The 19,677-nt window shown below is 38.2% G+C and overlaps 1 protein-coding gene across 8 annotated transcripts in view; it reads left to right on the top strand.

Annotated features, from left to right (window-relative positions):
* Positions 1-19,677, top strand: part of ATRX (ATRX chromatin remodeler) — a 314,554-nt gene that overhangs the window by 152,187 nt on the left and 142,690 nt on the right. For all 8 annotated transcript variants that reach the window (XM_049643991.1, XM_049643990.1, XM_049643987.1 and 5 more), the window contains 2 exons: positions 3,145-3,247; positions 4,889-5,107. In XM_049643991.1, coding sequence (XP_049499948.1) covers positions 3,145-3,247; positions 4,889-5,107 — 322 coding nt within the window. The remainder of the gene's footprint in view (positions 1-3,144; positions 3,248-4,888; positions 5,108-19,677) is intronic.

Genomic DNA, 19,677 nt, shown 5'->3' with positions numbered 1-19,677 from the left:
TTTTTCCCATTCATCTTTGAATATATCATGCCACTCCTTTCTGGCTTGCCACGTTTCTGTGAAGGGATTTGCTACTACCCTTATGCATCTTCCCTTGTAAGTTAGGGACTTCTTTTGTCTTGCTGCTTTTATGATTTTTTTTCTTTATTACTATATTTTGCGAATTTAATTATGATATGTCTTGGTGTTCTGCTTTTGTTGATTTTGATGGGAGTTCTCTGTACCTCTTGGATTTTTGTATGTCTGTTTCCTTCCCCAGATGATGAAAGTTTTCAGCTATTATTTTCTCAAATACACCTTTAACTCTCTTTAATCTTTTTGTGGGGCTCTCATGATACAAATATTATTACATTTGATGGTGTCACTGAGTTCCCTATGCCTGATGCCATGATGTATCATTCTTCTTTCTCTCTTTTGTTCAGATTCATTATTTTCTGTAATTTTATCTTCTTCTTCCTCTTTTTTTTTTTTTTTTTTTTTTTTTTGAGATTTTTTTTTTTTTTTTTTTTTTTTTAGAGAGAGCATGTGAGTAGGGGATAGGGGCAGAGGTAGAGAGAATCTTAAGCAGGCTCCACACCCAGTGAAGAGCCTGACATGAGGCTCAATCCCATGACTCTGGGATCATGAACTGAGCTGAAATTAAGAGTCAGACACTCAACCAACTGAGTCACCCAGGCGACCCCCATAATTCTATCTTCTATATCATTTGTTCATTTGTCTACTTCTTCCATGCTTGTGGTCATTACATCCAGTCTGTTTCAAATCTCAGTTATTTCTGTTTTAATTTTTGAATGATTGTTTTTAGCTCTTTTATTTCTATGGTAAATGTGTTTGTGATGTCTTCCATGTTTTTCTGAAGTCCAGCCAGTAACCTATGATTGTTGCTTTAAATTCTGCATTAGGCATATTATATCTGTTTTGATTAGATCTCTGGCTTTGACCTTTTCTTGTTCTTTCTTTTGGGATAAATTACTCTGTGTAGACATTTTCTTTATGTCTTTATCTTTTTCTCTGTGTTAGAAAAGCCTGTTAGGTTTCCTGTTCCTGAGTAATGGCTTCATGAAAAAGAGGTCATATAATGTCTAGGACTCGGAACTTCAGGAAGTGTTTTTGCTTTATTCCTCAGTTTAGTCATCTGCAGAGGTTCTCCTTCCCTGCAATGGGTAGTGTTGGGACCTTGGCCAGAATGTGGTGAGTTTTAAGTAGGTGTACTGTTGTCTGCTATCTAAGAGAGACCTGATAGTATTTCCACTAGAACTAAAGCTTTGCAGAGCTCTGTGGTCAGTAGATGTGGTGCATGAATCGGTGTTTACTGGTCTTTTGGTCTCAGACACTTGTCTGAGAAAAGCAGTACCAGCAGAGCACAAGGGGATAAGGACTTGGTGTAAGCAGGTTAAGCAGCCAATGTTGGCGCCATGTTGTTTCCTGAAGTTGGTTTATACTGAGGGTGGGGAGGGAAATGGCACCAGCCAGTTGGAGTCCATGCTGGCTCATCTGAGGGAAGCCCTTCTAGAAGAGCGAATAATTTCCACTCGTGCATAGTAGGTGTTTTTCAGATCTCTGTTTTCACACTGTCTTTTCCCGGGTTGCTTGCCTGCCTGGAGCAGTGCAGTGCCCTTTCATCTCTATCACAGCCAATCCTGCTACTTTAAACTCAAAACTTTCTTGAGGGAATGGTGCCCACTTGGTCTTTTTGCCTTATAAAGCAATGTACCTCTCACAAATGCATTCTAAGAAGAGGGAACAGTGTCTCTCCATGCACAGATTGCACTGTTTGTGGAACAAACAGCAACAGGGTTGCTCGCCTGCCTTCTGTCCAGGAGTAGGACAGTGCACTCCAGTCTCTATTCTAGCCAAGCCCACCAACCTTTAATACTCCAGTCTTTGATTCCACTGGTTGCAAAAACTCATGAAAATCAGCTCCTCTCATTTTCCCACCAGTGGCTTTGGGGGATGTGTTTTTTTTGTGTGTATCTCTTTGCAGTCCAGTGTTTCTGCAGCACACACGGTTGGTCTCTCCCCCAAACCACACCTCAGAACTGCCTACTTTCTTCAGTGTGGCCTCTTCTCTCTTTTTACTTGTGGCGTTTGTTTTATCAGTTCTCAGGTCAATTTCTTAGGTATTCAGAATGATTTGACAGTTATTTACCTGTCTTTGAGGGACAAGGTAAGCCTAGGGTCCCTGTCTATAGCCATTTTCTCACTTTTTCAACAATAAATTAGTGAGCAGTCTGTTAGCCAGAACATTATCTATCTATATGTCTGTCTGTTTTAAGGGGATTTTGATCCATTTTGAGTTAATTTTTATATATGATGTAAGATAGGGGTCCAACTTTATTCCTTTGCATGTAGATAACTACTAGTCTCAGTACCATTTATCTAAAAGATGTTGTTTTACCTGTTGCATTGTCTTGACACCTTGTGGAAAATCAGTTCATCACAAATGTGATGTTTTATCTGGACTCACATTTTTCTTTCATTGATATGTGTGTCTGTTATTTATGCCAGGAATGTACTGTCTTAAAATATGTAACTTTATACACCAATTTCTAAGCCCAAAGTACTTTTTTTTGCCAAAAGTTGTTACTATTTTCTTTGTTTGTAAGCTCATTTTAAGAAACCAGCATCTAGCTTTTATAATCTGCCTTTTTTTCTAAGAGATGATGAATATTTTTTGTTTGTATGTTGGCTATTTATATTTCTAAAGGCATCATCCATCTTATGACTCATGCCAAACCTCTCCTCTGAATAACTTAAAATGTTAATTATTGGATTCGAAGTAAGGGTTATCCTTTTTGAACCTAGTGAAGAGTTTTTGCTTTTTGTTTTTGTTGTCTTTTTTAGGAATGTACACAAAGGGAAATCAGTTCTAAAATAGTATCTAATTAGGGGTGCCTGGGTGGCTCAATCAGTTAAATGTCCGACTCTTGATTTTGGCTCAGGTCATGATCTCGTGGTTGTGAGATTGAGCCCTGGGTTGGGGTCTGCACTGGGCGCGTAGTCTGCTTAAGATGATCTGCCTTTCCCTCTGCTCCTTTCCAACTCAAGCACACTCTCTCTCTCTCAAAAAAATTAAAAAGTAAAATAGTATATAATTAAGGAAAGTCCTGAAATATTTTATTTTTCATTTTAAATGTTCTTTAGGTCTGCAAAGAAAGCAGAGTTGGAAGAAAATCAGCGGAGTTATAAACAGAAAAAGAAAAGGCGACGCATTAAGGTTCAAGAAGACTCATCCAGTGAAAACAAGGTAAATGACATTTATTCTGTGCTTGAATCATAACTGGCACCATAGACTATAGTAAATATGTTACTACCTCTTTGCATTCCATTCATTAATTTAATTTTACTGGTTTATTTATATTTTAATACTTTTGTGGAAAGATTGACTTATTGATATAAATGTGCAGTAATATTAATAATATTTGTAGTAATATAATAATAAATAGCAGTAATGTGATATATTATCAATTTTTTTTTGTTCCTTAACTAAATCTGATGGAAATTTTAAGTTGTTCTTAGTTATTTTACATTCTTGGAGCTATAGAGTTGATGAGAAGTGTTCTGTTTTCTGAAGACATAAAACATTTTATCCTGAATAATGACTCATGTGTGAGTAAACTTCTTCTAGCAATGATGTTAGCCAATTGAAATTTCTTTCATGTAATCAGGATTATGTAAGTACAAGTTCTCTGTAATATGTTTCATTCTGTCAACACTAGGCTCCCAGATGGGGGGGGGTTCATTTGTTTTTAAATGAAACTTTTAACCATTTCTGAGTGTACATTTCAGTGGTCTTAATTACATTCACAATTGATAACTCTGTAATTAGCCCCTGGTAACTTCTTCCAGTTTCTGTGTTTGTGAATTTGTCTAATTTATATACTTCATATAAGTGAAATCATACAATATTTGTCTTTTTGTGTCTGGCTTATTTCACTGACAATGTTTTCACTTGATCTTAGCCAAAAGGCCGAGAAGCGATTCACTGACAATGTTTTCAAGGCATGTCCATGTTGTAGCATGTATCAGAATTCCTTTCTTTTTAAGGCTAAATAATATTCTCTTTATGTACATATCACGTTTTGTTTATCCATTCATTTGTTGATGAACATTTGGGTTGTTTCCATCTTTGGGTATTTTGAATAATGTCATAAATGTGGGTATAGAAATATTTGAGTACCTGCTTTTAATTTTGGTTATAATCTGAGGTATGGAATTGCTGGCTCATGTGGTAATTCTATATTTAACTTTTTGAGGCACCATCACACTGTTTACCCAGTGTACTAGGCTTCCAATTTTTCTACATCTTCACCAACACTTCTTATTTTTTATTTTAAAAATAGTCATCCTAATGGGTGCAAGATAGTATCTTATTTGTTGTTTTTATTTATTTATTAAAAAATGGTTTAATGTTTACTTTGAGAGGGAAAGAGAGCGAGAGAGAGCAGGGGAGGGGCATAGAGAGACGGAGACAGAATCTGAAGCAGACTCCAGGCTCTGAGCTGTCATGTCAGCACAGAGCCCAGCACGGGGCTCAAACTCACAAGCTATGAGATCCAGACCTGAGATGAAGTCTAATGCTTAACAAACTGAGCCACCCAGACACCCCTGTGGTTTTGATTTAAATTTCCCTAATCACAAGTAATATTGAACATCTTTTCACAGGATTATTGGATATTTCTGTATCTTGGGAGAAATATCTGTTCCAGTCCTTTACCTCCTTTTCTGGGTTGTTTTCAATTAATGCTCTTCCTTTTTGCAAAGTATAATTTTAAACCTCTTCAGTATGTTTTGTTTTACTTTTTCTTGTTAAATTAATTATTGGAATGTGAAATGGATAAATTAGACAATTTTGTGGTATTTACCTCTCATCGTTTAAATTCCATAGAGTAATTCTGAAGAAGATAAAGATGAAGAGGAAGAGGAAGAGGAAGAAGAAGAAGATGAAAATGATGATTCCAAGTCTCCTGGAAAAGGCAGAAAGAAAATTCGAAAGATTCTTAAAGATGATAAGCTAAGAACTGAAACACAAAATGCTCTTAAGGAAGAGGAAGAGAGGCGAAAACGTATTGCTGAGAGGGAACGTGAACGAGAAAAATTGAGAGAGGTAAGCCAGTTTTTATTTATGATTTCAAAAAATATGACTCATGTATGTATATATATACATATATATCTCTGTACTTTTTCATGTATGTATATATATACATATATATCTCTGTATTTTAAGAACAGAATGTTGTAATCACTACAGATTTTTAGTTATGGTTGCTTTTCCCTATTAGTATTTTATGCAAATTAAGATCTTCATTAGGCCATATTAATATAATTAGGTACATGGAAAGATTTGAAATTCTTGAATGATCACCAAAGTGACTGTGTTTTATATGAAGTAGAAAAATGTTTAAAGATTATTGCTCAAATTCATAAAGTATTTTAAATTTTTAAAAAAACCTTTTTTGATTATAAGTTTTCAAGCAGATATACAGGCAAAGGGAATAGTATTATAAATCTTCATGTACCAACAATAGTTACCAACTTCAGCAGTTACAACACAAGGCCAGTCTTGTTTCATCTATTCTCTTATCTTCATGTTATTTTGGAGAAGTCTCAGAAATCATATCATTCTGTCTATATATACTTCAGAGTATATTGTCAAAAGATAAGTACCGTTTAGACATTATTATGGTATCCTTTTTGTGCTTAAAATTTGACTTTCCATAGTATCATCAAATACCTAGTTAACATTCCACATTTCTTCATTTCCCTCACAAACATATTACTGTTTTTTAAAAATTGTTGGTATGTATCAGGATCTTAAGAATGCCTTACTACATGTTATATTGCATTTAAATGTTATACCTTGTAAATCTATTTTAAATCTGAAAAATTTCCTTTTTCTCTTTCCATTTTTTTTTTCTTTCTTGGAGTACATTTGTTGAAAAAGCTAGATTATTCATGTAGAATTTCCTATATTCTGAGCTTTTCTTTTTGCATTTCTGTGGTGTATTTTCACTGGCTCCCATATGCTCTATAAACTGTTGGATGTAGAGGTCTGATCAGTTTTAGATTCAGTTCTTTTTTTGGCAAAAATACTCATGGATGGTAATATACACCTCTTCTTGCATCTCACTTTTTGGTACTTCTAAGTGTTGTTATCTCTTTTTGTGATGTTACTTAAATTGTATTTTAAAAATTTAAACAATAGTCATTAGGTAAATAGACATTAATATTCTATATTATTATTTTCTTCTGATCCCTATCAGTATATATACAGGTGTTTCACATAACTGCGGTCACTATATGTGGTATATGCTGTATTTTCCTCTTCTGTTTATTTCATATAATTTCAATGTATATTAACATGTTCCATGTACTTTTAATTGGTTTATAATGTTTCTTTTCTTTTCTTTTTTTTTCAATATATGAAATTTATTGTCAAATTGGTTTCCATACAACACCCAGTGCTCATCCCAAAAGGTGCCCTCCTCAATACCCATCCCCCACCCTCCCCTCCATCCCACCCCCCATCAACCTTCAGTTTGTTCTCAGTTTTTAAGAGTCTCTTATGCTTTGGCTCTCTCCCACTCTAACCTCTTTTTTTTTTTTCTTTCCCCTCCTCCATGGGTTTCTGTTAAGTTTCCCAGGATCCACGTAAGAGTGAAACCATATGGTATCTGTCTTTCTCTGTATGGCTTATTTCACACTCTCCAGTTCGATCCACGTTGCTACAAAGGGCCATATTTCATTCTTTCTCATTGCCATGTAGTACTCCATTGTGTATATAAACCACAATTTCTTTATCCATTCATCAGTTGATGGACATTTAGGCTCTTTCTACAATTTGGCTATTGTTGAGAGTGCTGCTATAAACATTGGGGTACAAGTGCCCCTATGCATCAGTACTCCTGTATCCCTTGGGTAAATTCCTAGCAGTGCTATTGCTGGGTCATAGGGTAGGTCTATTTTTAATTTTCTGAGGAACCTCCACACTGCTTTCCAGAGTGGCTGCACCAATTTGCATTCCCACCAACAGTGCAAGAGGGTTCCCGTTTCTCCACATCCTCTCCAGCATCTATAGTCTCCTGATTTGTTCATTTTGGCCACTCTGACTGGCGTGAGGTGATATCTGAGTGTGGTTTTGATTTGTATTTCCCTGATAAGGAGCGACGTTGAGCATCTTTTCATGTGCCTGTTGCCCATCCGGATGTCTTCTTTAGAGAAGTGTCTATTCATGTTTTCTGCCCATTTCTTTACTGGGTTATTTGTTTTTCAGGTGTGCAGTTTGGTGAGCTCTTTATAGAATTTGGATACTAGCCCTTTGTCCGATATGTCATTTGCAAATATCTTTTCCCATTCCGTTGGTTGCCTTTTAGTTTTGTTGGTTGTTTCCTTTGCTGTGCAGAAGCTTTTTATCTTCACGAGATCCCAATAGTTCATTTTTGCTTTTAATTCCCTTGCCTTTCGGGATGTGTCGAGTAAGAGATTGCTGTGGCTGAGGTCAGAGAGGTCTTTTCCTGCTTTCTCCTCTAAGGTTTTGATGGTTTCCTGTCTCACATTCAGGTCCTTTATCCATTTTGAGTTTATTTTTGTGAATGGTGTGAGAAAGTGGTCTAGTTTCAACCTTCTGCATGTTGCTGTCCAGTTCTCCCAGCACCATTTGTTAAAGAGACTGTCTTTTTTCCATTGGATGTTTTTTCCTGCTTTGTCAAAGATGAGTTGGCCATACGTTTGTGGGTCTAGTTCTGGGGTTTCTAGTCTATTCCATAGGTCTATGTGTCTGTTTTTGTGCCAATACCATACTGTCTTGATGATGACAGCTTTGTAGTAGAGGCTAAAGTCTGGGATTGTGATGCCTCCTGCTTGGGTCTTCTTCTTCAAAATGACTTTGGCTATTCGGGGCCTTTTGTGGTTCCATATGAATTTTAGGATTGCTTGTTGTAGTTTCGAGAAGAATGCTGGTGCAATTTTGATTGGGATTGCATTGAATGTGTAGATAGCTTTGGGTAGTATTGACATTTTGACAATATTTATTCTTCCAATCCATGAGCAGGGAATGTCTTTCCATTTCTTTAGATCTTCTTCAATGTCCTTCATAAGCTTTCTATAGTTTTCAGCATACGGATCTTTTACATCTTTGGTTAGATTTATTCCTAGGTATTTTATGCTTCTTGGTGCAATTGTGAATGGGATCAGTGTCTTTATTTGTCTTTCTGTTGCTTCATTGTTAGTGTATAAGAATGCAACTGATTTCTGCACATTGATTTTGTATCCTGCAACTTTGCTGAATTCATGTATCAGTTCTAGCAGACTTTTGGTGGAGTCTATCAGGTTTTCCATGTATAATATCATGTCATCTGCAAAAAGCGAAAGCTTGACTTCATCTTTGCCGATTTTGATGCCTTTGATTTCCTTTTGTTGTCTGATTGCTGATGCTAGCACTTCCAACACTATGTTAAACAACAGTGGTGAAAGTGGGCATCCCTGTCGTGTTCCTGATCTCAGGGAAAAAGCTCTCAGTTTTTCCCCATTGAGGATGATGTTAGCTGTGGGCTTTTCATAAATGGCTTTGATGATGTTTAAGTATGTTCCTTCTATCCCGACTTTCTCAAGGGTTTTTATTAAGAAAGGGTGCTGCATTTTGTCAAAGGCCTTTTCTGCATCAATTGGCAGGATCATATGTTTCTTCTCTTTTCTTTTATTACTGTGATGTATCACGTTGATTGATTTGCGAATGTTGAACCAGCCATGCATCCCAGGAATGAATTCCACTTGATGGTGGTGAATAATTCTTTTTATATGCCGTTGAATTCGATTTGCTAGTATCTTATTGAGAATTTTTGCATCCATTCATCAGGGATATTGGCCTGTAGTTCTCTTTTTTTACTGGGTCTCTGTCTGGTTTAGGAATCAAAGTAATACTGGCTTCATAGAATGAGTCTGGAAGTTTTCCTTCCCTTTCTATTTCTTGGAATAGCTTGAGAAGGATAGGTATTATCTCTGCTTTAAACGTCTGGTAGAACTCCCCTGGGAAGCCATCTGGTCCTGGACTCTTATTTGTTGGGAGATTTTTGATAACTGATTCAATTTCTTTGCTGTTTATGTGTCTGTTCAAGCTTTCTATTTCCTCCTGATTGAGTTTTGGAAGAGTGTGGGTGTTTAGGAATTTGTCCATTTCTTCCAGGTTGTCCAATTTGTTGGCATATAATTTTTCATAGTATTCCCTGATAATTGTTTGTATCTCTGAGGGATTGGTTGTCATAATTCCATTTTCATTCATGATTTTATCTATTTGGGTCATCTCCCTTTTCTTTTTGAGAAGCCTGAGTAGAGGTTTGTCAATTTTGTTTATTTTTTCAAAAAACCAACTCTTGGTTTCGTTGATCTGCTCTACAGTTTTTTTAGATTCTATATTGTTTATTTGTGCTCTGATCTTTATTATTTCTCTTCTTCTGCTGGGTTTAGGCTGCCTTTGCTGTTCTGATTCTGTTTCCTTTAGGTGTGCTGTTAGATTTTGTATTTGGGATTTTTCTTGTTTCTTGAGATAGGCCTGGATTGCGATGTATTTTCCTCTCAGGACTGCTTTCGCTGCGTCCCAAAGTGTTTGGATTGTTGTCTTTTCATTTTTGTTTGTTGCCATATATTTTTTAATTTCTTCTCTAATTGCCTGGTTGACCCACTCATTCTTTAGTAGGGTGTGCTTTAACCTCCATACTTTTGGAGGTTTTCCAGACTTTTTCCTGTGGTTGATTTCAAGCTTCATAGCATTGTGGTCTGAGTGTATGCATGGTATAATTTCAGTTCTTGTATACTTCTGAAGGGCTGTTTTGTGACCCAGTATATGATCTATCTTGGAGAATGTTCCATGTGCACTCGAGAAGAAAGTATATTCTGTTGCTTTGGGATGCAGAGTTCTAAATATATCTGTCAAGTCCATCTGATCCAATGTATCATTCAGGGCTCTTGTGTCTTTATTGACCGTGTGTCTATATGATCTATCCATTTCTGTAAGTGGAGTGTTAAAGTCCCCTGCAATGACCACATTCTTATCAATAAGGTTGCTTATGTTTATGAGTAATTGTTTTATATATTTGGGGGCTCCGGTATTCGGCACATAGACATTTATAATTGTTAGCTCTTCCTGATGGATAGACCCTGTAATTATTATATAATGCCCTTCTTCATCTCTTGTTACAGCCTTTAATTTAAATTCTAGTATGTCTGATATAAGTATGGCTACTCCAGCTTTCTTTTGGCTTCCAGTAGCATGATAAATAGTTCTCCATCCCCTCACTCTCAATCTAAAGGTGTCCTCAGATCTAAAATGAGTCTCTTGTAGACAGCAAATAGATGGGTCTTGTTTTTTTATCCATTCTGATACCCTATGTCTTTTGGTTGACTCATTTAGTCCATTTACATTCAGTGTTATTATAGAAAGATACGGGTTTAGAGTCATTGTGATGTCTGTATGTTTTATGTTTGTAGTGATGTCTCTGGTACTTTGTCTCACAGGATCCCCCTTAGGATCTCTTGTAGGGCTGGTTTAGTGGTGACAAATTCCTTCAGTTTTTGTTTGTTTGGGAAGACCTTTATCTCTCCTTCTATTCTAAATGACAGACTTCATGGATAAAAGATTCTCGGCTGCATATTTTTCCTGTTCAACACATTGAAGATCTCGTGCCAATCCTTTCTGGCCTGCCAAGTTTCAAAAGAGAGATCAGTCACGAGTCTTATAGATCTCCCTTTGTATGTTAGGGCACGTTTCTCCCTTGCTGCTTTCAGAATTTTCTCTTTATCCTTGTATTTTGCCAGTTTCACTGTGATATGTCGTGTAGAAGATCGATTCAAGTTACGTCTGAAGGGAGTTCTCTGTGCCTCTTGGATTTCAATGCCTTTTTCCTTCCCCAGTTCAGGGAAGTTCTCAGCTATAATTTGTTCAAGTACCCCTTCAGCACCTTTCCCTCTCTCTTCCTCCTCTGGGATACCAATTGTGCGTATATTATTTCTTTTTAGTGTATTACTAATTCTCTAATTTTCCCCTCATACTCCTAGATTTTTTTATCTCTCTTTCTCTCAGCTTCCTCTTTTTCCATAACTTTATCTTCTAGTTCACCTATTCTCTCCTCTGCCTCTTCAATCCGAGCTGTCGTCATTTCCATTTTGTTTTGCATTTCGTTTAAATCGTTTTTCAGCTCCTCCTGACTGTTCCTTAGTCCCTTGATCTCTGTAACAAGATATTCTCTGTTGTCCTCTATACTGTTTTCAGGCCCAGCGATTAATTTTATGACTATTATTCTAAATTCACTTTCTGTTATATTATTTAAATCCTTTTTGATCAGTTCATTGGCTGTTGTTATTTCCTGGAGATTCTTCTGAGGGGAATTCTTCCGTTTGGTCATTTTGGATAGTCCCTGGAGTGGTGCGGATCTGCAGGGCACTTCCCCTGTGCTGTGGTGTATAACTGGAGTTGGTGGGCGGGGCCGCAGTCAGACCTGATGTCCGCCCCCAGCCCACCGCTGGGGCCACAGTCAGACTGGTGTGTGCCTTCTCTTCCCCTCTCCTAGGGTCGGGATTCACTGTGGGGTGGCGTGGCCCGTCTGGGCTACTTGCACACTGCCAGGCTTGTGGTGCTGGGGATCTGGCGTATTAGCTGGGGTGGGTAGGCAACGTGCACGGGGGCAGGAGGGGCAGGCTCAGCTCGCTTCTCCTTAGGTGGTCCACTTCAGGAGGGGCCCTGTGGCAGCGGGAGGGAGTCAGACCCGCTGCCAGAGGGGTGGCTCTGCAGAAGCACAGCGTTAGGTGTTTTTGGGGAGCGAGCAAGTTCCCTGGCAGGAACTGGTTCCCTTTGGGATTTTGGTTGGGGGATGGGGGAGGGAGATGGCTCTGGGGAGCGCCTTTGTTCCCTGCCAAACTGAGCTCTGTCGTCCCGGGGCTCAGCAACTCTCCCTCCCGTTGTCCTCCAGCCTTCCCGCTTTCTGAGCAGAGCTGTTAACTTGTGACCTCCCAGATGCTAAGTCCCGCCTGCTGTCGGAACACACTCCGTCTGGCCCCTCCGCTTTTACAAGCCAGACTGGGGGGCTCTGCTTGGCCGGCAGGCTGCCCCTCTGCCCCGGCTCCTTCCTGCCCATCCGTGGAGTGCGCACCGCCTCGCCGCCCTTCCTACCCTCTTCCGTGGGCCTCTTGTCTTCGCTTGGCTCCGGAGACTCCGTTCTGCTAGTCTTCTGGTGGTTTTCTGGGTTAGTTAGGCAGGTGTAGGTGGAATCTAAGTGATCAGCAGGACGTGCGGTGAGCCCAGCGTCCTCCTAAGCCGCCATCTTCCACAATAATCCTATGTTTCTTTTCTAATTAACGTTTTATTAAATTCAATAAGTGTGCTTTTTAAAAATCAAATATTATCAAAAGGCTACATTGAAAAAAAGTCTTCTGTTACTCAGACTCTACTCAAAGGTAATGGCTCAGTTCTTGTAGACATTCTTTGCTCTTACCTATATGATTCTGTTTAATATGCTTATAATTTTTTTTTTTGTTTCTCAGTTTTAGACATTACCATTATTATATGTTAACCGCAGATTTAGTTTTCATATACTGCCTGCCAAACACAGAATTCCCTTCTCCCATTCCCTCAGTATGGTTATGCCACAGTTCTCATGAAATCGTTAGTGTTTGCATGACTATAACGGTAAATATTTACAGCAGGGCTATGTAGTGTTTATTGCATGTATATCTCATACACACACATATACATGTGTATATACATATTGTGTATAATGATTACATTCCTTTTTACATTTTCTAAATTTCTTTAAAAATTTTTTGTAAAATGTTTATTTATTTTGAGAGACAGAGCATGAGTCAGGTGGGGGCAGAGAGAGAGGGAGAGAGAGAATCCCAAGCAGTCTCTGTGCTGTCCACACAGAGCCAGATCCAGATCCAGGGCTTGAACCCACAAACTGTGAGATCATGACCTGAGCCGAAATCAAGAGTCCATGCTGAACCGACTGAGCCACCCAGGTGCCCCATTCAAAAAAATTTTTTAATGATTATTTTTTAGAGAGCATGCATACACGTGAGCGAGCATGAGAGGGGGAGGGGCAGAGAGAGAGGGAGACACAGAATCTGAAGCAGGCTTCAGGCTCTGAGCTGTCAGCACAGAGCCTGACGTGGGGCTCTAACTTAGACCATGAGATCATGACCTGAGCAAAAGTCGGATACTTAACCGACTGAGCCACCCAGGAACCCCTCTAAATTTTTTTTATTGTTTATTCATTTTTGAGAGAGAGAGAGAGAGAGAGAGAGAGATGGAGACGGAGTATGAGTGGGGGAGGGGCAGAGAGAGACAGGGAGACAAAGAATCTGAAGCAGGATTCAGGCTTTGAGCTGTCAGCACAGAGCCTCACAGGGGGCTCTAATTCATGCACCAGCAGATCATGACCTGAGCCAAAGTCAGACGCTTAACCAACAGGGCCACCCAGCATTTTCTGGAGTTAATTTTCTAGAGTTCATGCTGGATGCCTGTAGCATTTTCTATAGTTAATAACGTTTTAGATTATATTTTCTTGTTTTCTGCATACCTATGACTAATTCATTTCCTGTGTTTTTAGTAAAACCCTAAAATTCCTCAATAATTTTAAAACACATCAGGTGATTGATCAGTTTATTTCTTTTTTCTTTGAAATGATACTGCTGGAGCCTTGTTTTCTCATTCTAATCTTGTCTGTTTCATCTATTTTCACTGTTCTGGGAATTCCCACACGTATCTCTTGTTTTAGATCTCTTGTTTCCTAGATACTTATTTTCCCATGCACCTTGCTTCCCAGAATTTTTGAAGTGGGTTAGATACCTTACTTTAATAATGGACTAATTTGGTAATCTGGTAGGTTTGACTGTTCTTATTTACCTGTATTTTTTTAAGGGGGGATAGATACATGTCCCTCTTTTATTTTTAATGTTTATTTTTGAGAGACTGAGAGAGACAGAGCAGAAGTGGGAGAGGGACACAGAGAGGGAGACACAGAATCCAAAGCAGGCTCCAGGCTCTGAGCTGTGAGCTCAGAGCCAGACTCAGGGCTCAAATCCACGAACTGCGAGATCATGACCTGAGCTGAAGTCAAATGCTTAGCCAATGGATTCACCCAGGAGCCCTCTTACCTGTATTTTTTTTAAATGTTTATTCTTGAGAGAGAGAGAGAGAGAGAGAGAGAGAGAGAGATTGAGTGGAAGCCCTCTTGAGTGGGGGAGGGGAAGGTGGAGAGGGGGGCACGGAATCTGAAGCAGGCTCCAGGCTCTGAGCTGTCAGCACAGAGCTGGATGCAGGGCTCAAACCCACAAACCATGAGATCATGACCTGAGCCAAAGTCAGAGGCTTAGCCAGCTGGGCCACCAGGTGCCCTGACTGTTAAGTTGTTTAGAGTTTCAACAAATTTTCCTTTCACTCCACACCTCTTTCAAACTATTGTGTTTAACCGATACCTCCTTGTCTTGTACTTCTGAGGAATAATATGAAATATGTGATTCTTGTTGGTTTTTTTCTCTATAGGTACTTAAGTTTCGGCCTTTTTCCTTAAACTTTAAAAAAAATATTTGTTTCTTTTTGAAGGAGAGAGAGACAGAGTGCAAGTGGGGCGAGGGTCGGAGAGAGAGGGAGACAGAATCCGAAGCAGGCTTCGGGCTCTGAGCTGTCAGAAGGTTTAGCCATTCTGAAGGTTTTTTTTTTTTTTTTTTTTTTTTTTTATCTTATCTTGATGAGGTCCCAGTAGTTCATTTTTGCTTTTAATTCCCTTGCATCTGGAGACATGTTAAGTAAGAAATTGCTGTGGCCTAGTTCAAAGAGGTTGTTGCCCGTTTTCTCCTGTAGGATTTTGATGCTTTCTTGTCTCACATAGAGGTAATTCACCCATTTTGAACTTCTTTTTGTGTATGGTTTAAGAAAGTGGTCCCGTGTCATTCTTCATATCGCTGTCCAGTTGTCCCAGTACCACTTGCTTTGTCAAAGATTAGTTGTCCATTTATCTGTGGGTCTGTTTCTGGGTTCTCTATTCTGTTCCATTGATCTGTATGTTTTATGCCAGTGAATACTGTCTTGATGATTACAGCTTTGTAATGCCCCTTGAACTTCGGAATTGTAATGCCTCTAGCTTTGGTTTTCCTTTTAAAGAGTATTTTGGCTGTTTGGGATCTTTTCTGGTTCCATACAAATTTTGGGATTGTTTGTTCTAGCTCTGTGAAAAATGCTGGTGATATTTTGAATGTGTAAATTGCTTTGGGTAGTATCAACATTTTAACAATATTTGTTCTTCCAATCTATGAATATGGTATGTTTTTCCATTTCTTTGTGTCTTCTTCAGTTTCCTTCATAAGCTTTGTATAATTTTCAGCATACCTCTGTGTTAGGTTTATTCCTAGGTATTTTATGGTTTTTGGTGCAGTTGTAAATGGGATTGATTCCTTGAGATCTCTTTCTGCTGCTTCATTATTGGTGTATAGAAATGCAGCTGATTTCTTTTTTTAATATTTATTTATTTTTTGTGTGAGAGAGAGGGGGGAGGAGAGAGAGCATCCCAAGCAGGCTCCATGCTGTCAGCACAGAGCTGGACGTGGGAGTTGATCTCATGAACTGCCAGATTATGACCTGAGCTGAAATCAGGAACCGGAAGCTTAACCGACTGAGCCACCCAGGCCCTGCAACTGATTTCTGTACATTGATTTTTATATCCAATGACTTTGCTGAATTCATGTATCCATTCTGGCAGTTTTTTGGTGGAGTCTTTCTGGCTTTCCATGTAGGATATCATGTCATCTTGAAGAGTGAAAGTTTAACTTCTTCCTTGCCAATTTGGATGCCTTTTATTTCTTTTTGTTGTCTGATTGCTGAGGCTAGGGCTTTTAGTACTACGTTGAATAATAGTGGTAAGAGTGGACATCCCTGTCGTGTTGTTGATCTAAGGGGAAAAGCTCTCCCTTTTTCCCCACTGAGGATGATATTAGCTGTGGGCCTTTAATATATATGGCTTTTATGAACTTGAGGTATATTCCTTAGATCTCTACTTTCTTGAGGGTTTTTATCAAGAAACGATGTATTTTGTCAAATGCTTTTTCTGCATCTATTGAGATGATCACGTGGTTCTTATTCCTTCTTTCATTAATGTGATATATCACGATTGATTTGCAGATATTGTGCCACCCATACAGCCCAAGAATAGATCCCTCTTGATCATGGCAAGTAATTCTTTTGACGTGTTGTTGAATTTGATTTGGTAGTATCTTATTGAGAATTTTTGCATCCAGGTTCATTAATTGTCTTGTAATTCTCTATTTTACTGGGGTCTTTGTCTGGTTTTGGAATCAAGGTAATGCTGGCTTCATAGAATGAGTTTGGAAACTTCCCTTCCATTTCTATTTTTTGGAACAGTTTGAGGAGAATAATTATTAACTCATCTTTAAATGTCTGTGGTATTCCCTTGGGAGGCCATCTGGCCCAAGACTTATTTATTGGGAGGTTTCTGATTACTAATTCAATTTCATTGCTGGTTATGAGCCTGTTCACAATTTCTATTTCTTCCTCTTTGAGTTTTTGAAGTGTGTGAGTTTCTAGGAATTTGTTCATTTCCAGATTGTCCTGTTTGTTGGCATATAATTTTTCATAGTATTCTCTAATAATTGCTTGTATATCTATCTGTTGTGTTGGTTGTGATCTCCCTTCTTTCATTCATGATTTTATCTATGGTCCTCTCTCTTTTCTTTTTGAGAAATCTGGCTAGGGGTTTATCAGTTTTGTCTATTCCTTCAAATAACCAGCTCTTAGTTGTTTTTTTTTCCCCAGGTCTTAGTTTTATTGTTGTTTCCTACTGTTTTTTTTTTTTAATTCTATTTCGTTTATTTCTGCTCTGTTCTTTATTATTTCCTTTCTGTTGGCTTTGGGCTTTATTTGCTGCTCCTTTTCTTGCTCCTTTAGGTATAAGTTAAGGTTGTGTATTTGAGACCTTTATTGCTTCTTGAGATAGGCATGAATTACAATGTACTTTCCTCTTAGGATTGCCTTTGCCACATGCCAAAAGGTTTGGACTGTTGTGTTTTTCATTTTCATTTGCTTCTATGTATTTTTTAATTTCTCCTTTAATTTCCATTCATTCTTTAGTAGGATGTTCTTTAACCTCCATGTATATGAGAGCTTTCCACATATTTTCTTGTGGTTGATTTCCAGTTTTATGGCTTCTTGATCTGAAAATAGACAGCATATGATCTTGTTCTTTTTGTATCTGTTGAAGGCTGATTTGTGATCCAGTATGTGATCTCTTTTGGAGAATGTTCCATGTGTACTCACGAAGACTGTGTATTCTGCTTTTTAATATCTGTTAAGGCCATCTGGTCCTTCAGAGCCGTTGTTCCTTGTTGATTTTCTGACCATATGATCTGTCCATTGCTGTAAGGTGAGGTATTAAAGTCTCCTACAATAATGATATTATTACCAATGAGTTTCTTTGTTTGTGATTAATTGATTTATATATTTGAGTGCTTCCAACTTGAGGGCATAAATATTTATAATTGTTAGATCTTCTTGATTAGTAGATCCGTATATTATTATATAATGCCCTTCTTCATCTCTGGTTACAGTCTTTCTTTTAAAATCTAGTTTGTCTGATATAAGTATGGATACTCTGGCTTTCATTTCACCTCCATTAGCATAATAGATGGTTCTCTATCCCCTCACTTTCAATCTGCAGGTGTCCTCAGGCCTAAAATTAGTCTCTTGTAAAGTCTCTTGCAGCATATAGATGGATCTTGGGCTTTTAACCATTCTGATACCTAGCGTCTTTTGATTGGGCATTTAGCCCATTTACATTCAGAGTGATTTTTGAAAGATATGTATTTAGTGCCATTGTGTCATGTGTAGATTTCATGTTTCTTGTGATGTTCTTTGGTCCTTTGTAGTCTTTGCTGCTTTGTACTCAGAGAGTCTCCCTTAGAATTACTTGCAGGGCTCGTTTAGTGGTCACGAACTCCTTTAACATTTGTTTGGGTATGTTTATCTCTCCTTTTATTCTGAATGACAGACTTGCTAGATAAAGGATTCTTTGGTGTGTATTTTTCATATTCAGCACATTGAATGTTTCCTGCCACTCTCTTCTGGCCTGCCAAGTTTCAGTGGACAGGTCTGCTACTGCCCTTATGTGTCTACCCTTGTAGGTTAAGGCCTGTATATCCCTAACTGCTTTCAGAATTTTCTTTTTCTTTATATTTTGCAAGTTTCTCTGTGATATGTTGTGGTGTTGACCCATTTTTGTTGATTTTCAAGGGAGTTCTCTGTACCTTTTGGATTTGGATGCCTGTTTCCTTCCCCAGATTAGGGAAGTTCTTAGCTGTAATTTATTCAAATAAACCTTCTGCCCTTTTCTCTCGCTCTTCTTCTGGGACTCATATGGTATGGATATTGTTTCATTTCATGGAATCACTTAGTTCTCTAATTCTCCCCTCGTGATCTAGTAATTTCCTTTCCCTTTTTTTTTCATCTTTATTATTTTCCATAATTGTGTCTTCTATTTCACCTGTTCTCTCCTCTGCTTCTTCAGTCCTCGCTGTCACTGTGTCTAGTTTAGTTTGCATCTCAACTATAGCATATTTTAATTCATTCTATTTTTAGGTCTTTGATCTCTGCAGCAAGGGTTTCTCTGGTATCTCCTATGCTTTATTCAAGCCCAGCTATTAGTCTTATGACTTTGGTTTAAATTCTTATTCACATATATTATTTGTATCTGTTTTGAGCAAGTTTCTAGCTGCGATTTCTTCTTCACCTTTTTTTCAGAGAAAATTCCTCCATTGTCATTTTGACTAAGTTTCTGTCTTTTGCGTGTTTTAAAAGCTTTTTATTTCCTGCATCCGAGAGTACTGCTATTTTATTTATTTTAATTTTTTAAATGTTTTTATGTGTATTTGAGTATAGTTGACACAGTCTTACATTAGTTTCAGGTGTACAATATAATGATTCAACAAGTTTATGTTATGCTATGCTCAGTATCACTAATCCTCTGGGAAATGCAAATCACAACCACGATGTCACCTTATCCATGTAAGAATGGCCAGAATCAAGAAGAGAAGAAACGACAAATGTTGGCAAGGATGTGGAGAAAATGAACCCTCTTGCCCTATTGGTGGGAATGTAAATTAGTATAGCTATTTGGGAAAACAGCATGGAAGTTCATCAAAAAATTGAAAATAGAACTACCCTTTGATACAGGAATCACACTACTGGGTATTTACCCCCCAAATACAAAAGCACTAATATGGAGGGATACATGCACCCCTCTGTTTATTGCAGCACTATTTATAGTAGCGAAACTATGGAAGTAGCCCATGTCCATCGATAGATGAATGGATAGAGAAAAGTGGTGTGTATATTCCACACAGTGGAATATTATTCAGCCATAAAAAGAATGAAATCTTGCCATCTGCAACAACATGGCTAGAGCTAGAGAATATAATGCTCAGCGAAATCAGTCAGCTAGAGAAAGACAAATACTGTATGATCTTACTCATATGAAGAACTTAAGGAACAAAACAAATAAGCAAAGGAAAAAAAGAGAGAGAGACAAACTTAGAAACAGACTCTTAAGTATAGAGAACAAACTGATGGTTACCAGAGGGGAGATGCGTGGGGTTATTGGGACAGGGATTAAAGATTACACT

The sequence above is a fragment of the Panthera uncia genome, chromosome X (assembly GCF_023721935.1).
Source record: "Panthera uncia isolate 11264 chromosome X, Puncia_PCG_1.0, whole genome shotgun sequence".
Taxonomy (NCBI): domain Eukaryota; kingdom Metazoa; phylum Chordata; class Mammalia; order Carnivora; family Felidae; genus Panthera; species Panthera uncia.
The sequence above is the reverse complement of the archived record's forward strand: the minus strand, read 5'-3'. Positions and strand labels throughout refer to the sequence as shown.